This window comes from Neolamprologus brichardi, chromosome 5 (assembly GCF_056152115.1).
Source record: "Neolamprologus brichardi isolate AB-2024 chromosome 5, ASM5615211v1, whole genome shotgun sequence".
In the NCBI taxonomy this organism is placed as follows: Eukaryota; Metazoa; Chordata; class Actinopteri; order Cichliformes; family Cichlidae; genus Neolamprologus; species Neolamprologus brichardi.
The window spans coordinates 24,105,804-24,124,976 of record NC_142108.1 but is presented as its reverse complement, the minus strand read 5'-3'; the positions used below and the strand labels follow the sequence as shown (position 1 = coordinate 24,124,976).

General features: G+C 40.6%; 1 protein-coding gene across 1 annotated transcript in view; it reads left to right on the top strand.

The window, feature by feature from the left end:
* The window catches only part of stab1 (stabilin 1), a 170,758-nt gene that overhangs the window by 55,768 nt on the left and 95,817 nt on the right, over positions 1-19,173 (top strand). The window contains exons 39-48 of the mRNA XM_087840890.1: positions 601-696; positions 796-841; positions 5,251-5,330; positions 5,434-5,559; positions 8,357-8,430; positions 13,591-13,662; positions 16,196-16,315; positions 16,411-16,458; positions 17,303-17,383; positions 17,539-17,685. Coding sequence (XP_087697016.1) covers positions 601-696; positions 796-841; positions 5,251-5,330; positions 5,434-5,559; positions 8,357-8,430; positions 13,591-13,662; positions 16,196-16,315; positions 16,411-16,458; positions 17,303-17,383; positions 17,539-17,685 — 890 coding nt within the window. The remainder of the gene's footprint in view (positions 1-600; positions 697-795; positions 842-5,250; positions 5,331-5,433; positions 5,560-8,356; positions 8,431-13,590; positions 13,663-16,195; positions 16,316-16,410; positions 16,459-17,302; positions 17,384-17,538; positions 17,686-19,173) is intronic.

The following is a 19,173-nucleotide window of genomic DNA, read 5'->3' as shown; positions in this document are numbered from 1 at the left end:
ACAGAGGCGGTTTCTCACAGCTTAAGTACAGTTTTTTGTTTTACAGCGGTTTTTCCCGAAGTCGCAAAAGTATGACGTCACAACATTCTGATTGGTCACTTGCAATGTTGATCCTGGAACAACATTTAGTATGATGATCTGGGAACAACACCAACACGACAATATCAGATCGTGCATCCTGTAACCTCTTATGAACTACCTCCACTGCTTCAGTGACTGAAACACAAGTGAAAAAAGTTTCTCCCACTGAAAACGTGACGTCCTGATGAACAGAAACAACTTTTTGTGATTTCCTTCGCTGGATGATTGAGCATGCATCAAGACATTCACCAGGCAAAGCTAGTAGGTGACAGGTTTGCCACAACTGAAAATCAAATGGTATTTTTGCTTGAAAAACTTATCCATACTGCAGGAGTAGCTGCAGGGGTTTGATGCTTTGATCAGGCAGCAAGGACAGAGAAGACCAGCTTCAAGTTTGCTAATAAATCTGTTATTAGCAAAGCAAAAATAATCTCATAAAGCTAACAGACCTGTGACTAACACTTCATTAACTAAATAAAGTCAAGGAGGGAGTTGTGAGTTATACTGTGTGTGTTGCAGAGTGTAATTGTGCCAACGGGAAGTGTGAGGATGGTCTGACAGGAAGTGGCAGGTGTGTGTGTTATAAAGGCTGGAAAGGAGCCTCCTGCTCTCTAGGTAAGACGTCTATACAAAGAAACAATTAAATTTTAACCACGCATATTTTCTGTGACCTGTCATCACCTGAAACCTGTGTGTGTGTGTTATGTGTCTCAGAGATCAAAGATGACGCCTGTGGAGGTGTGTGTGACGAAAACGCCAAGTAAGTCAATGTGTCCTCAGTTGCTGTGTTTCATGATGGTAACAGCACAAGCACAAAAAACAACAAATATTATATTTACTGACCATAATATTCTTTTTGAACTCAGTGCTACCCAGTACAGTTAGGCTTAAATTTTAATTCTGCACACCTCATTAATAGTCAGGTTTTGATAACATGGTCCAAAAGGGGGTTAATATCCATTATAGGCATATTTGCAGATGCATATAGCCTTTAACCTGCCAGCTCTGCACTTTAAAGTCTGTGGGATGTCCTTTCTGCAGGCTCCATGTGAGAAAGCTGTGGGAAATTAGTGATATTATTATTATTATTATTATTATTATTATTATTGTATTATAATATTATTAGCTGCCTTTTCTCTGCTTGGGCCAGGCATGATGGTAAATGAACGTTGCTGGTTGATGTTGGTGTTTAAGACACTGGTGGTCTGCTTTTCTTTATCTTGCCTTTGCTAGGTTGTTGGTTTTAAGAAAATGAGGTTTGTTCTGAGTTTAACCAATCAGCATTGAACCTTGGCAGTTTTTCAGAGCTACTCGCTTTTTACTCTTTACTCTACATCCCTTAAGAGGTCTTGCTGGAGAGGTCTCTGAGGCTGGAAGGCGGACAACATCCATTTTATGACTGCAAAGCAATAGCTATGGGCAGAATAAAAGACAGACGTATCTTCCAGGTGTAAAACATGAATCCAAATTGCAATTGCTGGAAAACAGCATTATTTTTCATGGGCACCAGGGGGTGATATCTGTGGCTGCCAAAAGACTTGCAGTACTGTAGAAATCTATGGGAAAACTGCCCTCTGATCCCTCTTCTGAAAACTCTTTCCAGGCAAGTTTATGAGCTAAGTAGTGGTTTCAAGTGATGTTGAATAAAAAATTTCATTGATTTTGTAAAATCTGGTCATTCTAAGCTTTCACAGAGTCAGCCGAACCTATTTAGTATTTTTAATGATGTTCTAAAACCAAATGAGCTCATGTGAAGAGTACAAAACCGGAGAAATATGAGCTCACTTACCACTTTTAGGAGTTATGAGTCTGGCAGCAGCATTTTGTTTCTCTTGAAGGTGTGAAAGAGATGATTTGTCTAAGACGATAAAGAGGGCAATACAGTAATCTCGGCATGATGACACAAATGCATGAAAAATTTTCTCCAGTTCAGCTGAGTTAGATCGAAGTTTGGAGTTGTTCCTTAAAAGAAAGAAATAGAAATGTGAAATACATTTTTCATGTGAGTCAAATGATAAAATATTACACCAAGACTACAAACACAGACTCAGCAGATGAGCAAAAACAAACAAGAGTCTGAGTGATTCTGGAGGAACGATAGTCATGCATAAGTCTTCTCACTTATCTGTGGTAAGCAGTCACATAAGGTGGACAGTGTATTCAAAGTCAACTGTTGGGGGCAGTAAAGACATACACAGCTGAATGTCATCAGCATAGAAATGATAAGAGATGTCAGAAAAATATCAAATGATGCCATCTAACAAAGAAGAATGTAAAAAGAAAAACATAACGGACCCTGAGTTGAGGTAATAAATGAGTGGAGTGAAAGGGTAAGAATTCTGCAGTTTGCATAATTAGAATCAAAACTAAAAAAATCAAAATTAGTTAGTGAGTGTGTCGTTTCAAAGTCAGATCAACCCCTTGTTGCAATATCTGGTTTCCAAATGCCAAGATCTCATGTCAAAGCTTCAAAACAGGACTTCACAAACCTGTGGGTGACACCACGGTAGCTACATCAGTTTTTTATATGTTCTGTGGCAATAAAACAACCCCCTCACTTCCCGTTATTTGTCAACCATGAAAGAGAGTTTTCCAGGAAAATCCTCATGTTTCAACCAGGAAATGTTCCCTCATGAACATACTACTGAGTGAAGTAGTACATGAACATACTACTCAAGAACATACTACTGAGTCGATCAGATGCTGTTATATTTGTGTGGGTTTTTATTTGCAGCTTTTGAGTTTTAGAGCTTTGATCAGTATTGGTTGAAGTTTGCGTACCTGTTTTGATTTTGTTATTACTCCGTAGTTATTTTAAGCATCAGTTCCTATTCTAGTTCTTAGCTTAGTTATGATTTGAGTCTTTGGTGCTTCGCTGTCTGTTATTAAGTTAGTTAGTCCACTGTTTACAAGTTTTTTCAATTGCTTTTACTTTCATTTCCTTCCCCTCCTGTTTCTGATCCACATTTAGTCCCTAAGGTATATATTCTGCATAGTCCAGTGTTTAACTTTGACTTTGCCAGATTGTTTGCTAATGCTCCTGTTGTGCTGCTTATGTTGCTCCTGTTTTCCAAGATCTCAGTGTTTAGATTTCTGCTTTGTGGTTTTGGTTCCCTTTTTGCAGACTTTGTTTATTTCTGGACTGTGCATCAGCCAGTAAATGCGTTTTTAATCTTTGTTTAACTTTGTCCTGCATTAGGGTCCCTTCTGCGCCCACATCCTGACAGATGTATCACAGCGTATTTTGGAAGCAGCTCTCTGTTCTCCGTCACTAAAAATATGCGCCACGTCTGTACAGATGGTACTTTCTGCTGCCAGTGTGATTTTTGTTTTTTAATCTGGGTGAGATTGCCGACACATACCTGTGTGCATTCCTGACTTTAGGATCAACAGTGAGAATCGAAGGTAGAAGGAATAAGAAAGAGTTTATTGTTTGCAGTCAGGGAGTGGAGGTGGAGGAGGATTACAGCAGGGGAGGGTTGAGGGAAGCTGGTGGGTGGGGAACTAGTGCTGAGTGGAGATAAAGGCAGGGGGTGAGATCATGTCTGGTTTGGCTGGCAGGCACATGAGATGGGTAGCAGATTAGTTCGACTATCAAAATCAACACAAGAGTCAAATGCCCAGGGTTCATGATGGTGAAGCACTTTCATCAAGCACCGGCTGAAATAACAACCTGGTGATGAGTGATGAAGAACCAGGCTTGATATGCTGCAGAGTTGATGAGCTGATGGATAGCAGGTGTGCAGGCTGATCAGCCATCAGGGCTCTGGGGAAGTGAGAGGAGGGCTGGGCTGCCAGACACATGAGGAATACACCTGAGGCACTCTGTGACCTTGACACAAAAACAGGCAGGCCAAGCTGCAGTCCACAAAAGCTCTGCTATGGAAGCAGTGAAAAGAAATGCTCATGACCCAAAGCAGCACCTCTTTTTTCCAAAAATGCTGGAGGTTTTCTCATTGCTGCCAGTGAAGATGAAATTACATTTATTGATGATTTCACTGCTGACTGAAGTGGCTGGATGAAGGCAGAGATTTACCGGAGCTTCCTGTTTGCCAAATGCAGCAGGGGATACAGGAGGGCAAAGGATGGTCTAGATCTGTAATTTGATACAGGCAGCGGTCCCAAACCTTTTTTGCGCCATGGACCGGTTTATGTCCAACAAAATTTTCACGGACTGGCCTTTAAGGTGTTGGAGATAAATACAACAAAATAAAACCAGTACCGGTACCAAAAAAAAAAAAGATTTATCCGTAAAGAAAGACTCAGGGAAACAGAGTTTATGATAAAAACGATTTAAAAAAAATAACGATAAAAACTGATAAAAATCCCTGAAAACCATAAGTTATACACCTGAGCTTCAACTCTCGCATCCTGGTACCAAACGACTCACAGACCAGTGGCCCGTGGGTTTGGGACCACTGGTTTAAGGCACCTTGTAGAAGTCCCTTAAACATGCATTCTTTCTAATGGCCAGGAGGGGGCGACCCTCTGAATGAAGGCTCTGGGTAAAGTAAAACAGACCATAAATCTCTTTGGGTGTATCGGGCCCTTGGTTTATCAGTCAAATACATCCGTCATTGGTGATATCTGATTTTAAAATAATAAGATGTCATGCTTCAGAACTAGACAAGATAAAATCAGAAAGGCTCTGCTTGAAGGGCTACATAAACATACACAGATCAGGCATAAGATAATGACCACCTTGCAGATATTTAGCATTAAAATACACAGACACTTCATTATTGGATTGCCCTAAATGTTAAAAACGTGTTTAAAAAAATCTGTAGAGATGTGCTTTTATTATATGATGGATGGGTTTTTGTAAGTTTGTTTGATGGGGCTAGTCTGTGAGATTGAGTCTATAGTGTTTTCATCGTGTGTTCATAGTAATGAAAGGACATGTGGTCCGTTGTAACAGTAGCTCACTGAGTGTTTTTAATCCTTTTTTGACAACAGTGGAGCACCACGGCAGTGAGATATGTGTTAGGCTAGAAATTCAATTCTGTGCTGGTAATAGGATCAATGATGCGAAGAAAACTACAGAATATAAACAGTAATGCAGGGCGCTGTTCCCAAATATGATTTGTAATGATAGAAATGATTAGTCACAGCTCTCAGCTTCAGTAAAAATGTGAAACACATATTGAGCCATTTGTTTTTCTGCTGCAGCTGCATAACAGGGCCACAGGGAACAGCTGCCGTCTGCGTGTGCACGGCTGGATATGAAGGAAATGGAACCTACTGCAAAGGCAACCACACACACACACACACACACGCACACACACACAGCATCATTATACCTGTCTTTTAGTGTGATTACGCTCTCCTCATCTTTCTCTTTCTGTCTCTCAGAGCTGGATTTGTGCAGCCGGTCTAACGGCGGATGCTCAGAGTTTGCCGTTTGTACTAAAGTGGCAGCGGGAATGAGGACCTGTACCTGTAAACAGGGGTACACTGGAGATGGGGTCATCTGCCTCGGTATGTGGTCCTAAACCCTAACCTGGAGCTCTATAAATCCACCAAGACCAAGAGGTTTTGTAGATCAAAGTTCTTAGACATTATTGGAAATGCTGAAGTCGCCTTCAAGTAATGATTTCAGACAGAAGAAGAATCAATAAAGGTCCTAAACTTCTTTCCTCTGTTTTTTGGCCAATGTGTAGTCAGTACTGGCTAGTAGTGAAGGTTTTATCTGTATATGTTTTTAAAAAGGAAAATCTGTGGGTAGTACACACATTTAGAGTTAAAAATACAACTATATAATGGATAATAGATTTAACTATTTCATGTAATTGCCTTTGCACACATGATGCAATACAAGCATAGGCAAGGTCTAAGTTGTTACAGTTTTCCTATACGATTACACTATTTATTTATTTCAAACAACGATGACAAAATCAACCACCAGAACAAAGAAAATCTCAGTAAATTCATCACATGTCAATCCATGTTCTCAAACACTGACTCCAGGAAAAAGATCAAAGACAAGACACAGGTCAAAAAATACAGCACGGCTAAAAACTGCATCAGTAAACAGCTGTATCACAGTCCTGGGTTCCTGACAAGTTATTTTTGTGGCTTCTTTCATTCACATTTTCCTGTTATGTTTCCATGACTCTCATTTTCACTTCCTGTTAAGTGCTGTTATTTCCTTTTCCTAGGATGTAGCATTAATGATATTTTTACAGCCTGTCTTTGTCTTGTCATCTTGGATTCACCACTGTGTCAGCTCTCACTCTTCTGCCGTGCTTTCAAACCTTTGCTGTTTAGTCCGTTTAAATTGAACTCGGGTTCATTTTCACACCTGGTTTCGATCGTTGCTGCAGAACTAAACACAGTAATGGCAGGTACAGGGGCTCCTCTCTGTAGACAGTCTCATTATCTAACATGAGACCCTCTATGGTGGTGTCGTCTGCAAACTTCACAAAGGTATTTGAACAGTGAATGACACTACAGTCAGAGCTGGGCTGAGCACACAATGGATGATGTACAGTCCCTTATTCTCACCACCTGAGGCCTACCGGTGAGAAAGTCCTTGATTCAGGAGCACATCGAAGTGGACAACACCATGTTGTGAAGCTTCAGTGGTAGTTTATCCAGGATTACCGTATTAAAGTCAGAATTGAAGTCAACGAATTGCATCGTTGACTTCAGTTGCAGGTGACGCCAGGCTGTGTGATGAGCTATTGAGACTGTATCCTCTGTGCATTGGTTCCCTGTATAGGTGACCTGATGGCTCTCAATACCAGCAGGGATGATGTCCTTGAAGTGCTGTATAATTACTGAGGTCAGTGCAACAGTGCAGTAATCACATCGCAGGTGGCAGCTGACTTTTTAGACACAGAGGCAATAATGAAAGATTTGGGGCAGACAGCAACCTGATGTGACAGGTTGAAACTGTCTGAAACCCCCCTGGAGAAACTACAGATTGGTCAGCAAATTTCACACTTCACAATCTGATCTGAATGTCCAGTCTTGCAGCGTTGCTGGTGTTGGTTTTCCTCAGTGTAGAGCTCACCTGAAGAGGCTATTACTGCTCCTCTAGCTCGGAAAGGTAGATCGTTTCTCTGCTGCCAGTCTTCTGTTTCAAAGCGTGCACAAAAATGGTTCAGGGTGTCAGAGCGACACCTTCCATACATACGGACATAGTACATTGATTACTCATGTTTAGTACACCGTGTTGGTTCTGCACCTCAGCAGGCCCGCTACTTCAGAAAGCAAGACAGAACAGTGATCGATCGATTTTCACATGCTATAGCAAGGGGAACAGCAGCACTCTGTCCTCGGTCTCAAACAACCCCAAACGACCCCAACCCCCGCTTGCAGCCTTTTTATTCTGTGACACACAGTTTACACAAACACCCATTGAAAAACCCCCCTATGGTCACAAAAGGTTAAAACACTGCATGTGTGTGTGTATGCATGTGTGAGCGTGTGTGTGTGTGTGTGTGTGTGGGCGGGGGGGGGGGGGGGGGGTGACTTCCTGCTGACACAGGGTCATATGTGGACATCACAATTTGGGTTGTCTAGACCACATAAATTTTGCCCAATCAACCCAAATAGCAAAGAGAAATTAAAAATGCAAACCATGAAGTTCTGGTCTTAGGGGGTTAAATATAATATCTGGCTCTGCTGGTACTGCAACTGAATACACACACTGTGGGTGTGTGTATTTTACACTTTGCCGTGATACATCGGGTTGTCTCAGCTGGTTTGTAGTGATGTATTTTGGTTTGCTTGGAGTTTTCTCTTCATGAAAAGCAACCAAACCACAGGAAAAAGCTACAGATTTACAAATTTACAACTAATTTGGACCAGAGTAAACAAACTGTAGGTGTGAAAACAACATATTGAGTTTGTTCTAAAGGTTCCTGTTTTATTTCACTTTGTGTATTTTCTATTTGTTGAGGAGTCATTGAAATGCCTGGGATTCTGTACATTTTTGCCTACAGACTCTTCTTTCTGACTTTGAATTAGACCTATATCTCCTATTTCAGACACCCCTTACTTATTATTCAGTTTATGTATTTTTTGAGTGGAAGGTTTTATATCATTTTTTGATCCAGTGGAAAACAGTTCACCTGTATTTTATCACTTCCCTGCTATTTTTTGTACCTTTTGGGGGGGGGGGGGGGGGGGGGGGGGGACTGATGAAGTGAAAACAAAAAAAACTAAGTTTTCAATTCATCGGTCCACATTCAGCATGTTTTTTGCATATCTCAGAAAAAAGCAAGTGGATGTAATAAATGCTTGTGTCCATCCTTTGGTTTCTTTGCAGAGATTGACGGCTGTCTGATCAACAATGGAGGCTGCCACAAGAATGCGGAGTGCATCAGAGCAGGACCCAACATTGTAAGACATCACTGTTCTGCATTAAAACGTCAGACCCCAGTAACACTGAGCTAACTTTGTACCTGAGGCCCTTAATAAACCTCTCTTAATTATTTCTTTGCCATTTTTTATACTTATATAGCTTTTTCTTAACAGACTGACAGTGACAAAATAATAAATACATGGCACAAAACTAATATTTTTTCCATAAATTAGTAAAATGTTACATTGCCACAAAAAATTGTGTATTATTTGTCCTTTGTTTTTAAATGTCATTTTTAGTGTCCTGAATTCTATCAGTTATATTTTTGTGCTTTTATTGTTAATATTATTAATTCATTTAATTCATTTAGTTAATTCATTTGGCATATGAAGTTACTAAAAAGTAGAATAATCTAGATTCATAGTGAAGTTAAAATTAATTGATAAGAAACAACATGAAAGAGGTCATACAAGATCCAACAATCACTTTTTCTTTTACAAACAAAAAATAACTGAAAAGCTAACAACCAAAATGATAGAACAATAAGAATGATTAAAATTCATGTCGCACACTGCCTCTGTTCAAGATTTTAATTTTAAGCTTTTAATAATACAAGATGGATTACAAAGAATGAACACATGTCAGCCTGTTATAAGCAAACAATAGAGGAAGGACCCTGGGAACCAGCTGCCCAGATGGCCATTGGTTTCTGGCTTCTGCCTTAAACCAATATTGGCAAGGTCAATGAACCCAAACAGAAAACAAGACTGCAGGTAACTCCCAGCTCGGCTAATAGTTGATAGAGAAGACTGAAACAAGCAGAAAAACAAGTGGAGTGAATTAGAGAGCCCATCACCATGCTCTGCTTTCTCTGGCTTTAAACAAGTGCAGGTGATCCTCCAGCAGCCAATCAGCAGTGGAGATGAGTCAGAGTGCAACGAGCAGGTGAAACAAATGAGGATAAATAATCAAGCGGAAAGAAAGACAGTTAACTACAAACACACAATATAGGTATTGAATTAAAAGACTCTAATTAAGGGGTACTGTCACTTATGTTCTGTCATGTATATACAGGTGGACGTGCATATTAAACCTGACCAAGTGGCAAATTCCGCTAAACCACAGGTTTTGTTTTAAAGATAAATGCAGCCAGTGTGTTGGTTTTGGACTCTGGCTGTGTTGGTTCTTTTGAGCCAGAAGTGACTTTATTTGGATGTAAGGATTGATTCGATTCAGGTACAACACACAGACACAAATATTTCTAATAAGGGCCAATAACAGACTAATAAAGTACCAGAATTTAACTTAGAGCAAGGCTTAATGCTAGTGTGATGATTTCCTGACAGCAATTGGCCACAGTTCTTGTCAATTAAAGTAGCCACACCCATAAGAGCATTTAGTTTAGCATTTTAAAATGAGTCGCTTTTGGTGGCAGCCTCAAGTGGCCATTACAGGAACTGCATATCCTCTTAGGTCCATGTGATGTCGAGGAGATAGGATATCCTTAATATGTTACTTGCGACATACAGAATATCATTTTCTCATTTTTTTCGTAGTAAAAACTTTTACATAGTTGTGTGCTGTGACCTGCAGAAAAAAGTGAACAAAAAGCAGCAGTTTTATTGCTGGGAGAATCTTCTGTAGACATAAACTCACAAAAAACAACCTAAAAGGGGTGCGTGAAGCAACCTGTCCATAAACAACCAGAAGAGTCTGTTCAGTGACAGGTTGCTTCTCCCAAAGACAAGAACCAACAGACTTAAAAACTCCTTTGTCCCTCACGCCATCAAACTGTTTAACTCCTCTCTGGAGGGGAGAGGGAGGGGAAACAGGAGGACAAAGGAGGGGGGAACAACTAAGCTGTAGTGCCTCTCCACTTCACTGTGCAATCACCTTTTGTGCAATACTTTTTGTTAATAATCAGCGGTGCAATAGACTCCATACTCGAATGTGCAATTCACTTGTATTTTTATTTTTATTCCTATTTATTCTATTTATCCCCTTTGTATATTTTATCTATATATGTCTTTGTATTTATATATGTGTGTGTGTGTGTGTGTATATATATATATATATATATATATATATATATATATATATTTATAATATTCTTAACTCTGTAACTTCTGTCGGTGCTGTGCTTTTTTGGAAAACAAATTTCCCAGAGGAACCCACCCGAGGGATGAATAAAGTTTTATCTTATCTTATCTTATCTTATCTTAAAATCCTGAACATGAAAACTAGGAACCAAACACTGGGAAACTAGAAACATAGAGAGACTTACAATACGACGGTGGTATAATACAACAAAGGGCAAAGGAAAACACAGGGCTTAAATACACAAGGGAGTAACGAGGAAATGGGAAACACAGCTGGGACTAATTAGACATAATGATACAAAGGGAAGCAAAACTAGATATGCTGCACTTATCAAAATAAAACAGGAAGCACAGGACAGGTGAAGGCAATGACTTCCAGTGTTGGGTAAGTTACTTTAAATTAGTATCTTAGTTACATTATTAGTTACTTCTATCAAAAGTAACTCAGTTACTTCAAGTTACTCGTTACTTTCAAAGTAACTAGTTACTAGCGAAAGTAACTTTGGTTTTACTCAGAATTCTCTTGTTAATGTGTTGCTTCCATAACTTTGCCAGTCTTCTAGCTTGCTTACTTGCCACAAGTGCACTGTGCCACCTACCAATAGAAAGGAAAAAATAATGTGCATATTTCCACGAGAGGAATCCCACACCTGGACCGACGTTGACCGCCGCCATGATTCTAGCCTATGTCACAGCGTCATGTGCGCTTTTTACATCCAACACGAAAACTGCAGTTGTGTGGCTTTCGATTGTACTCGGAACTCGGAAATTCTGCCTACCAAATAGGAAGATGTAGGTAATACCTGATATGGAAATGTTACAAATAACCTGCAACACACCCAGTAAGCTTGATTGAAGTGGGTTTAATAAACGCATTGCAATGTGGAGAGAGCATCCCAGTGAAACACCAGGACCATCTCTGAATTGTGGCCACCTCCCTTGCATCTTATATACAGAGACACAGACAAAGAACATTCCTCAAACTCTTACATGTTGGCCCCTCTCACAGGGGGGCTATACATCCTCCCGCACAGAGAGAATTATGACCTTGTTTTCTGCTTAGCCTTCACCTAAGGATTTACATCCCTGATAAGCAGAAGGAGCCTCACTATCTGTTTAATGTCTCCCATTACAATGGCCTCACTGTGTTAACTTTCCACATGCATGTAAAGTAGTATGGTAAAGTGAGAAAGTGATATTACTATAACTAATGTGATATAATTAAATATGTAATTAATATATGAGAAAAGAAATCTGCCACCACATTCCAGACTGCAGATGAGCTGCATACAGGGCTGGACTGGGACAAAAAATTGGCCCGGGCATTTTGACTAGAGACCGGCTCGCCATTATAGGAAAACTCATGAAGCCTTTGAATGAAAACAAACGCTATTGTGACAGTGATGTACACTGTTTTGATGGTATATATGCATCAATCTATCAATCGTTTGTTGTAAGATTCAGATAATTATTTTTTAAAAGCGAGACATTTTAAATGAGAATAAGAATGAAAAGTATATCTTTTTGCCCACCAATCCCTGTTAATGCCCTACCGGGCCCCTCTGGCAAAATCTTAGAAAACCTTAGAAAAGGATCCTGGTCTTATTTGTCTCTCAGAAACAGTTCATAACGTCCCTTCAGGGATAGCTCAGTAGGTAGAGTGGTGGCCCCATGATCGGAAGGTCGGGGGTTCGACTCCACTGAATGGCTACCCTGAGGTACCCCTGAGCAAGGTACCATCCCTACACACTGCTCCCCGGGCGCTGCATTGGTGGCTGCCCACTGCCCACTGGGTGTATGGGTTAAATCCCCTGGTTTCATCTTCATGTTTCCCTCTCACTAGATAACCAAACCGATATCATGACCAGCAGCTTTTGCAGCTGTGGCTCCAGCAAACATCAGCTGATACTAGAAATTAATATTAAATAAATTCTAACAACAGCTGATCAAGCTTAAACGTGCTGCTGTTGTTTAGCGCGACATCCGCTGGTTTCTTCTTTCTGCTGCAAAGTGGGCGATAAACAAACAAGAGAGAAAAGCCAATCAGCTGATCAATGATCAGTTTCATGATTGAAGTAGAAACAGGAGAGGGAGGGGGAGAGAATGAGAGAAGAACAGGCAGCTGTGCAGCAAAGACACAGAAAAACTCCAGCTTTGTTTCTTTTCCATTCTAGCTGAAGAACGGGACAAACTTTTACATAGTTGTGTGCTATGTAAAAGCACACAACTATGTGTGCTTTTACATAGCACACATAGCACACTATCTTCTCGTATTTCTCTAAATACGAGACGATTCCATTTTTTAGGAGATGGTTGGCATCATCATAATTAACCTTATGAAAAAAATAAAGTTCAACATCATCATAGCACCCACTCAGCCATATACAAACTCTGTCATGCTAGCTAGTACGCAGTACGAAAAAGTCAGCACAACGAAAAGAAACTCCACCTAAACTTGGTTTATATCTGACCCAGATAGACTGCAGGTCATAACTTCTTACCTGAAGTTCAGTTCACCTGACACTTGGACCGGCGGCTGCCTTGGGTCTCTCCTCCTGCCTCCCCTCCTGCCTCCCATTTCTCTCATCCACCTGCTGGTCTCCACCACTTGCTAATGTTACTGAATCTGTGGAAGCTCCGTGATAGCCACCACACGAAGTAACGAATAACGAGCCTATCTAAATCCCAGTAACGACTAACGCGTTCCTGATTTTGGCATAATAACTAGTTACCGTGCTCGTTACCACAATAATAATGTAGTTACTGTAACGCGTTACTTAATAACGTGCTAGTCCCAACACTGATGACTTCAGACAAAACAGACTTTACAAGGGGACACAGCTGACAGGGGAGACAGAGGCAACATGGAGACAAGTGACTCGATGTGGAACACGGGGAAGACAAAGTGACAGGAACCTAAATTCTAGAAACTAAGAATGTAACACAAGCACTACACAATGAAGAGAACCAAAACCATGAATAACCATAATCAAAGAATATAAATTCACCAACAAACACAAAACCTTGGGTCACAGACCGAGTACCATGACAGTTTTAGTGACTTACTGTTTCCTCTTTCTGCTTTGGTTTCATCTTCAGACCTCCTGCAACTGTAAGCTGGGCTTCCAAGGATCGGGCAGATACTGTTTTCCTGTGAACCCCTGCAGAAATGTATGTGTGTGTGCTTTATTCTGCTCTGTAGCAAAATACTGACACTTGTTTTAAATGTTTTAAATGCCTGAAGGTGATGTGGGAACAGATACTTATTTTATGTGAGCGGTAGATAATTTTTTCATGTTTTAAGGCAATAAGTCGTTAATTTGGCTGCTGAATACGAAAGTACTCAGCACACCTGGGTGCTGCAGGGGAGCTGCATGACCTGGTTTCTTCAGTCAGTTAAATACCTGTAGTCATTATACAGCAGTAGGGATTTATATTACATTTGCAATCTCTAATTATGAGGGTAGAATATACATAGCTCTGCACTCGGATCACACAGCTGGGTATCTTCATAAATTATTGAAATCTCCTGAAAGGAGACATTAAGCTCTTCCTCTCAGATTCCAGGTTATTAGAGTGAGACTTGAGTGGTCGTCATCAGGAACCTTAATTGACATAATTTAACAGATTTTTCTAGGAAATTTCCAAATATTATCCAAATATTTCAGATGCCGTCTAAATAATTCTGTGGCAGCAGTCCTGTCCATGTGTCTTAGCAGGGATAATATGTTGACAGACACATTCCTATGCAAGCTATTTAATTATCTCCAAATACCTGTTTAAATTTATGTGTTTATATTTTGCAGAGAAGAGTGAGTAATTAAAAAAGGTTGATTTTTAATTTTGCTCCTCTGCACTGATTTAATTATCTGTAGAGATTAGTTTGAGGACAGAGTTTCAGTATGTCCTGAAAGACAATGCTAAAAAAACCCTAAATCAACACTTTTTAATGGGAGTGTGGCATCAAGTTCATTAAACTTCTGGGATATTGATCTGGTTAGTTAAGTGGCACATGAGCTGCTTTGGGGTTAATTTAATTAACAACAAGTCGACTAGAGGGGCAACAATGAGACAACCCCCAGACTAGGGATGGGTATTGATAAGATTTTCACGATTCCGATTCCATTTTCGATTCTGTTTAACGATTCGATTCTTTATCGATTCTGTTATCGATTGTTTTTTTTAAAAAAAGGAGAACATTAAGTTTGATTAGCTTAGAACTTTGTTTTATATCTTCTCTTTGAACAAGATAGAAATTTAGGAGTAACATGGCCTTACAAACCCAACAGTGAGATCTTAAGAGATCCACAGCCTACAGCTCTTCAATGGGGTGTCACAGGGTCCCCAGGAAAAAAAATTGTAAATGTAAAATAATAAAATAAATATTCTTCTGTAGCAATAACAAAGTATAACATAAATTATTCAGTAGCAATTACACAAGAATATCCAGTAATGTCCCTGCCTACAATTAAACACATTCACTTACTGAAAATCATCTGCTGTGGCAAATGGGTGCAAGCCTTTGACCACAAACTTAGTCACTGCTCGGTGACATTCGTCTATCCTGGCCTGAAAGGAGACGCTACCGGTAGACTGCAGCGAGAACTGCCAGCATCTGAGCCAGACTCTGTCTGTCTCTCTCATCATGGTCACCTAAACGCACAGTAATGGCAGGTTTTGTAATAAGGCAGATCGCGCTAACATAATATGCACTGTTAGTTGATTATTTACCTGCCGCATTAACGGGAGAGGACGTGCAAACGTTACCGCTGCTGCTGGGTTGAGATTCACGAGTCCGGAGCGGAATTAAAAACACGACATTCATTTAAGGTTATCGCATGTTTTGTGAGCAAATGCTTTTGCATATTTGTAGTGTTTCCTTCCTTAAATGAAATATCTACTTTGCAAGTATTGCAAGTTGCCCTGTTGTCATCCGTTCTCGTAAAGTATAACCAAAGTTTTGAGCGTTTGAGCCGCTTACGCGCCGTGTTTCCTGCCAGGTAAATGACGCTCCGCAACGTGGTGACGTCATTCGGGGCGACTGGAATCGATAAGGGAATCGTTTGCAAAAATGGCAAACAATTCCAAGGAATTGAAACAGTGGGAACCGGTTCTCAACAAGAACCGGTTTTCGATACCCATCCCTACCCCAGACCCTGGTGGACAACAGTCCCCGGTCTCATGTGGTGAGAGTAAATGAAATTTCGGCAAACAGAACTAGCTTGATAATTTTCATTTCCATCAAATGATTTTGAATCCTGTCAACAAATGTTCATCACCTACAGCACGATCCGTTTTACGGAAGTGTTTCTAAGGGGAAAGCCTCTTCTCTCTAAAAAGAACATGGCAGCACAGCTTATGTTTGTAAAGCTGCATGTGAACAACCAACCATTAGTCAGACCAGTCGACTGTGAGCTGCTCCATACACCAAAGTATCCTAGAGTCAAATGTAAGGCCATCTGTACATCAGCTGAAGCTTGGCCGAAACTGGGTCATGCAGAAAGACAATGGTCCCAAGCACAGCAGCAAATCTACAACAGAATGACTGACAAAACAAAGACTCAAAGTGCTGCAGTGATCCAGTCAAAGTCCTGACCTCCTGATGCTGTAACTTGATGCCATGTTTAATCCTAACAAAACTAGAAATTAAAACCCTTGTTTTGTGGCATTCCTGTTAAAAGACTCATGCTGTGTTTGTGTGCAGAACAACGGTGAATGTAGCAGGAACGCTCGATGTGAGTACATGGGCATGGGTCAGAGGAACTGCACCTGCCACAGAGGCTATATAGGTGATGGCATCAATTGCCGGGGAAGCACCAACTCTGTAAGTCACATGACCTTCAACTTCCTGCTTTCCTTTGAGCGCCCGCTCCTCCCCACTCCTCTCCCCCTAACATTGCACTGTTTTCTGCTTTACAGGAAGTCTCCAGTCAGAAAGAGAATGCCTTCTTTCGTCAAATGATGATGGTGAGCCTCTGCCAGACACTGAAAATAAAACTTCACCATTTATAAAGTGAAGTTTGACTTTCAAAGAGTGCACACGATTAAATTCAGGCAATTAAGATAGTAAAAGTCCAGATATAATTAGATGCCTTTTATTTTACCTCAAAGAAAGCATTTGCATATATTTTATTGATTTTACAGACTGCCTCCTCTATTAATGAAGTAATGAGTGTCTAAGCTGATTACCTCTGTGGTCAGAAACAAAAACTGTTATGCCTGTGATCTAGAAATTAATCACAGAGCGCCAAGGTGAAGGATGTCTCAGTTTCTAAAATGCATCTGGAGGCCAGAGAGGAGAGGCGGCTGCAGGAGGAGCTATAATCCAGACTGCACAGGTGTTTTTACCTTCAGTCTGTGATACAGTTCAGATGTCACATCAAATTGGCATCCAAGGCAATGATGTCTCATTTCGATAAACACCTGATGCCTTGACTCCTCTCTCCTTGTGACTCTTCCTCGCTTCCTCCACTTGCATGTGTGGTGGGAGGGCTAAGATGCGAGGAGAGGAATCGAGGAGGAAGAATTTAGGAAATGAGAAAATGGACATTGGGTCAAAAATAGGAATGAAAATAAAACCAGGAACCAAAACTCAGTATCACTGTGAGACCTTAACTTATTATTCATCCTTGATTTTATACACATATTTTATAAATTTGTTGCACTGAGCTGCTTTTGTAAGTCACTGTGTGGGAAAATAGCTGGAAAAAAATTAAAGTAAAAAAAAAAAAACCCTCCTGGACTTGTTTTGGGATGAATACTTTTGAGCCATCTGATTCTCATCCATTGTCAATGTTTTTGTGCTTCCTAGATGTCAGGCGTTTCAGGTCTTTATGGTGATGGACCATACACTGTCTTCGTCCCGGTAGAGGAAAATAACAACATCTCCATTGTGAGTGCAGCAGCTGCTGCTTTTTATTGTTTCGTGTGACATTAACATCTCCAGTCTCACCTTAAATGTGTGCCACCCTACCCTAGCTGTATCACTTTAGCATGTGGCTTTGATTGTTTTTGCTTTACAGTACTGACTTGTGTGTGTGTGTCTAGGTTAATGTTTGGAAGCAGAACGGTCATATTGAGGATCTGGTTCGTTCCCACATCGTTTCCTGTGAGATTCTGACTTCGAATGACTTCAAAACCACTGAGCGTGCTGTCTCAGTATCAGGACACACATTGCACTTCAGCCTGATAGGGGTAACGCACATACACAGATTATTAACTCCTCAGTAGAACAGAAGTAAATGTAGCTTCACAGATATGGATTTAAATGTGTAAAACAAACATTGAGAACTATTTAATTTTTTTCAAGTCACACTTGACTTTTTCTCACTCCAACCACTTTATGCCTTATTAATCCTTGGAGCACAGCAGCTGTACTCAGCTTTATAAAGGACCAGTCACAGCATCATTTGAAAATGTAAAATTATTGAGCAAAATCCATCCATCCATCCGTTTTCTGCCACTTACAGTAGCTTGCAAAAGTTTTCGGCCCCCTTGAACTTTTCCACATTTTGTCACCTTACAGCCACAAACATGAATCAATTTTATTGGAATTCCACGTGAAGGACCAATACAAAGTGATGTACACGTGAGAAGTGGAACGAAAATCATACATGATTCCAAACATTTTTTACAAATAAATAACTGCAAAGTGGGGTGTGCGTAATTATTCAGCCCCCTGAGTCAATACTTTGTAGAACCACCTTTTGCTGCAATTACAGCTGCCAGTCTTTTAGGGTATGTCTCTACCAGCTTTGCACATCTAGAGACTGAAATTCTTGCCCATTCTTCTTTGCAAAACAGCTCCAGCTCAGTCAGATTAGATGGACAGCGTTTGTGAACAGCAGTTTTCAGATCTTGCCACAGATTCTCGATTGGATTTAGATCTGGACTTTGACTGGGCCGTTCTAACACATGGATATGTTTTGTTTTAAACCATTCCATTGTTGCCCTGGCTTTATGTTTAGGGTCGTTGTCCTGCTGGAAGTTGAACCTCCGCCCCAGTCTCAAGTCTTTTGCAGACTCCAAGAGGTTTTCTTCCAAGATTGCCCTGTATTTGGCTCCATCCATCTTCCCATCAACTCTGACCGGCTTCCCTGTCCCTGCTGAAGAGAAGCACCCCAAGAGCATGACAGTGGGGATGGTGTGTTCAGAGTCATGTGCAGTGTTAGTTTTCTGCCACACATAATGTTTTGCATTTTGGCCAAAAAGTTCCATTTTGGTCTCATCTGACCAGAGCACCTTCTTCCACATGTTTGCTGTGTCCTCCACATGGCTTGTGGCAAACTGCAAACGGGACTTCTTATGGTTTTCTGTTAACAATGGCTTTCTTCTTGCCACTCTTCCATAAAGGCCAACTTTGTGCAGTGCACAACTAATAGTTGTCCTATGGACAGATTCCCCCACCTGAGCTGTAGATCTCTGCAGCTTGTCCAGAGTCACCATGGGCCTCTTGGCTGCATTTCTGATCAGCGCTCTCCTTGTTCGCCCTGTGAGACACCAACCAGCGTCTGCACAGTCAGAACATTCTTGTCATCGTTTTTAAATCATGCCAGAGATGATATGAATATGTCTGAGTGAGGATGAATGAAATGCAGCTGTCACTGAAAATGAACTAAATCTCATCTGTGAATCCAGGCAGCAGAAAGTCTGACACCAGTTTTTTGCTGTAATATTTACAAA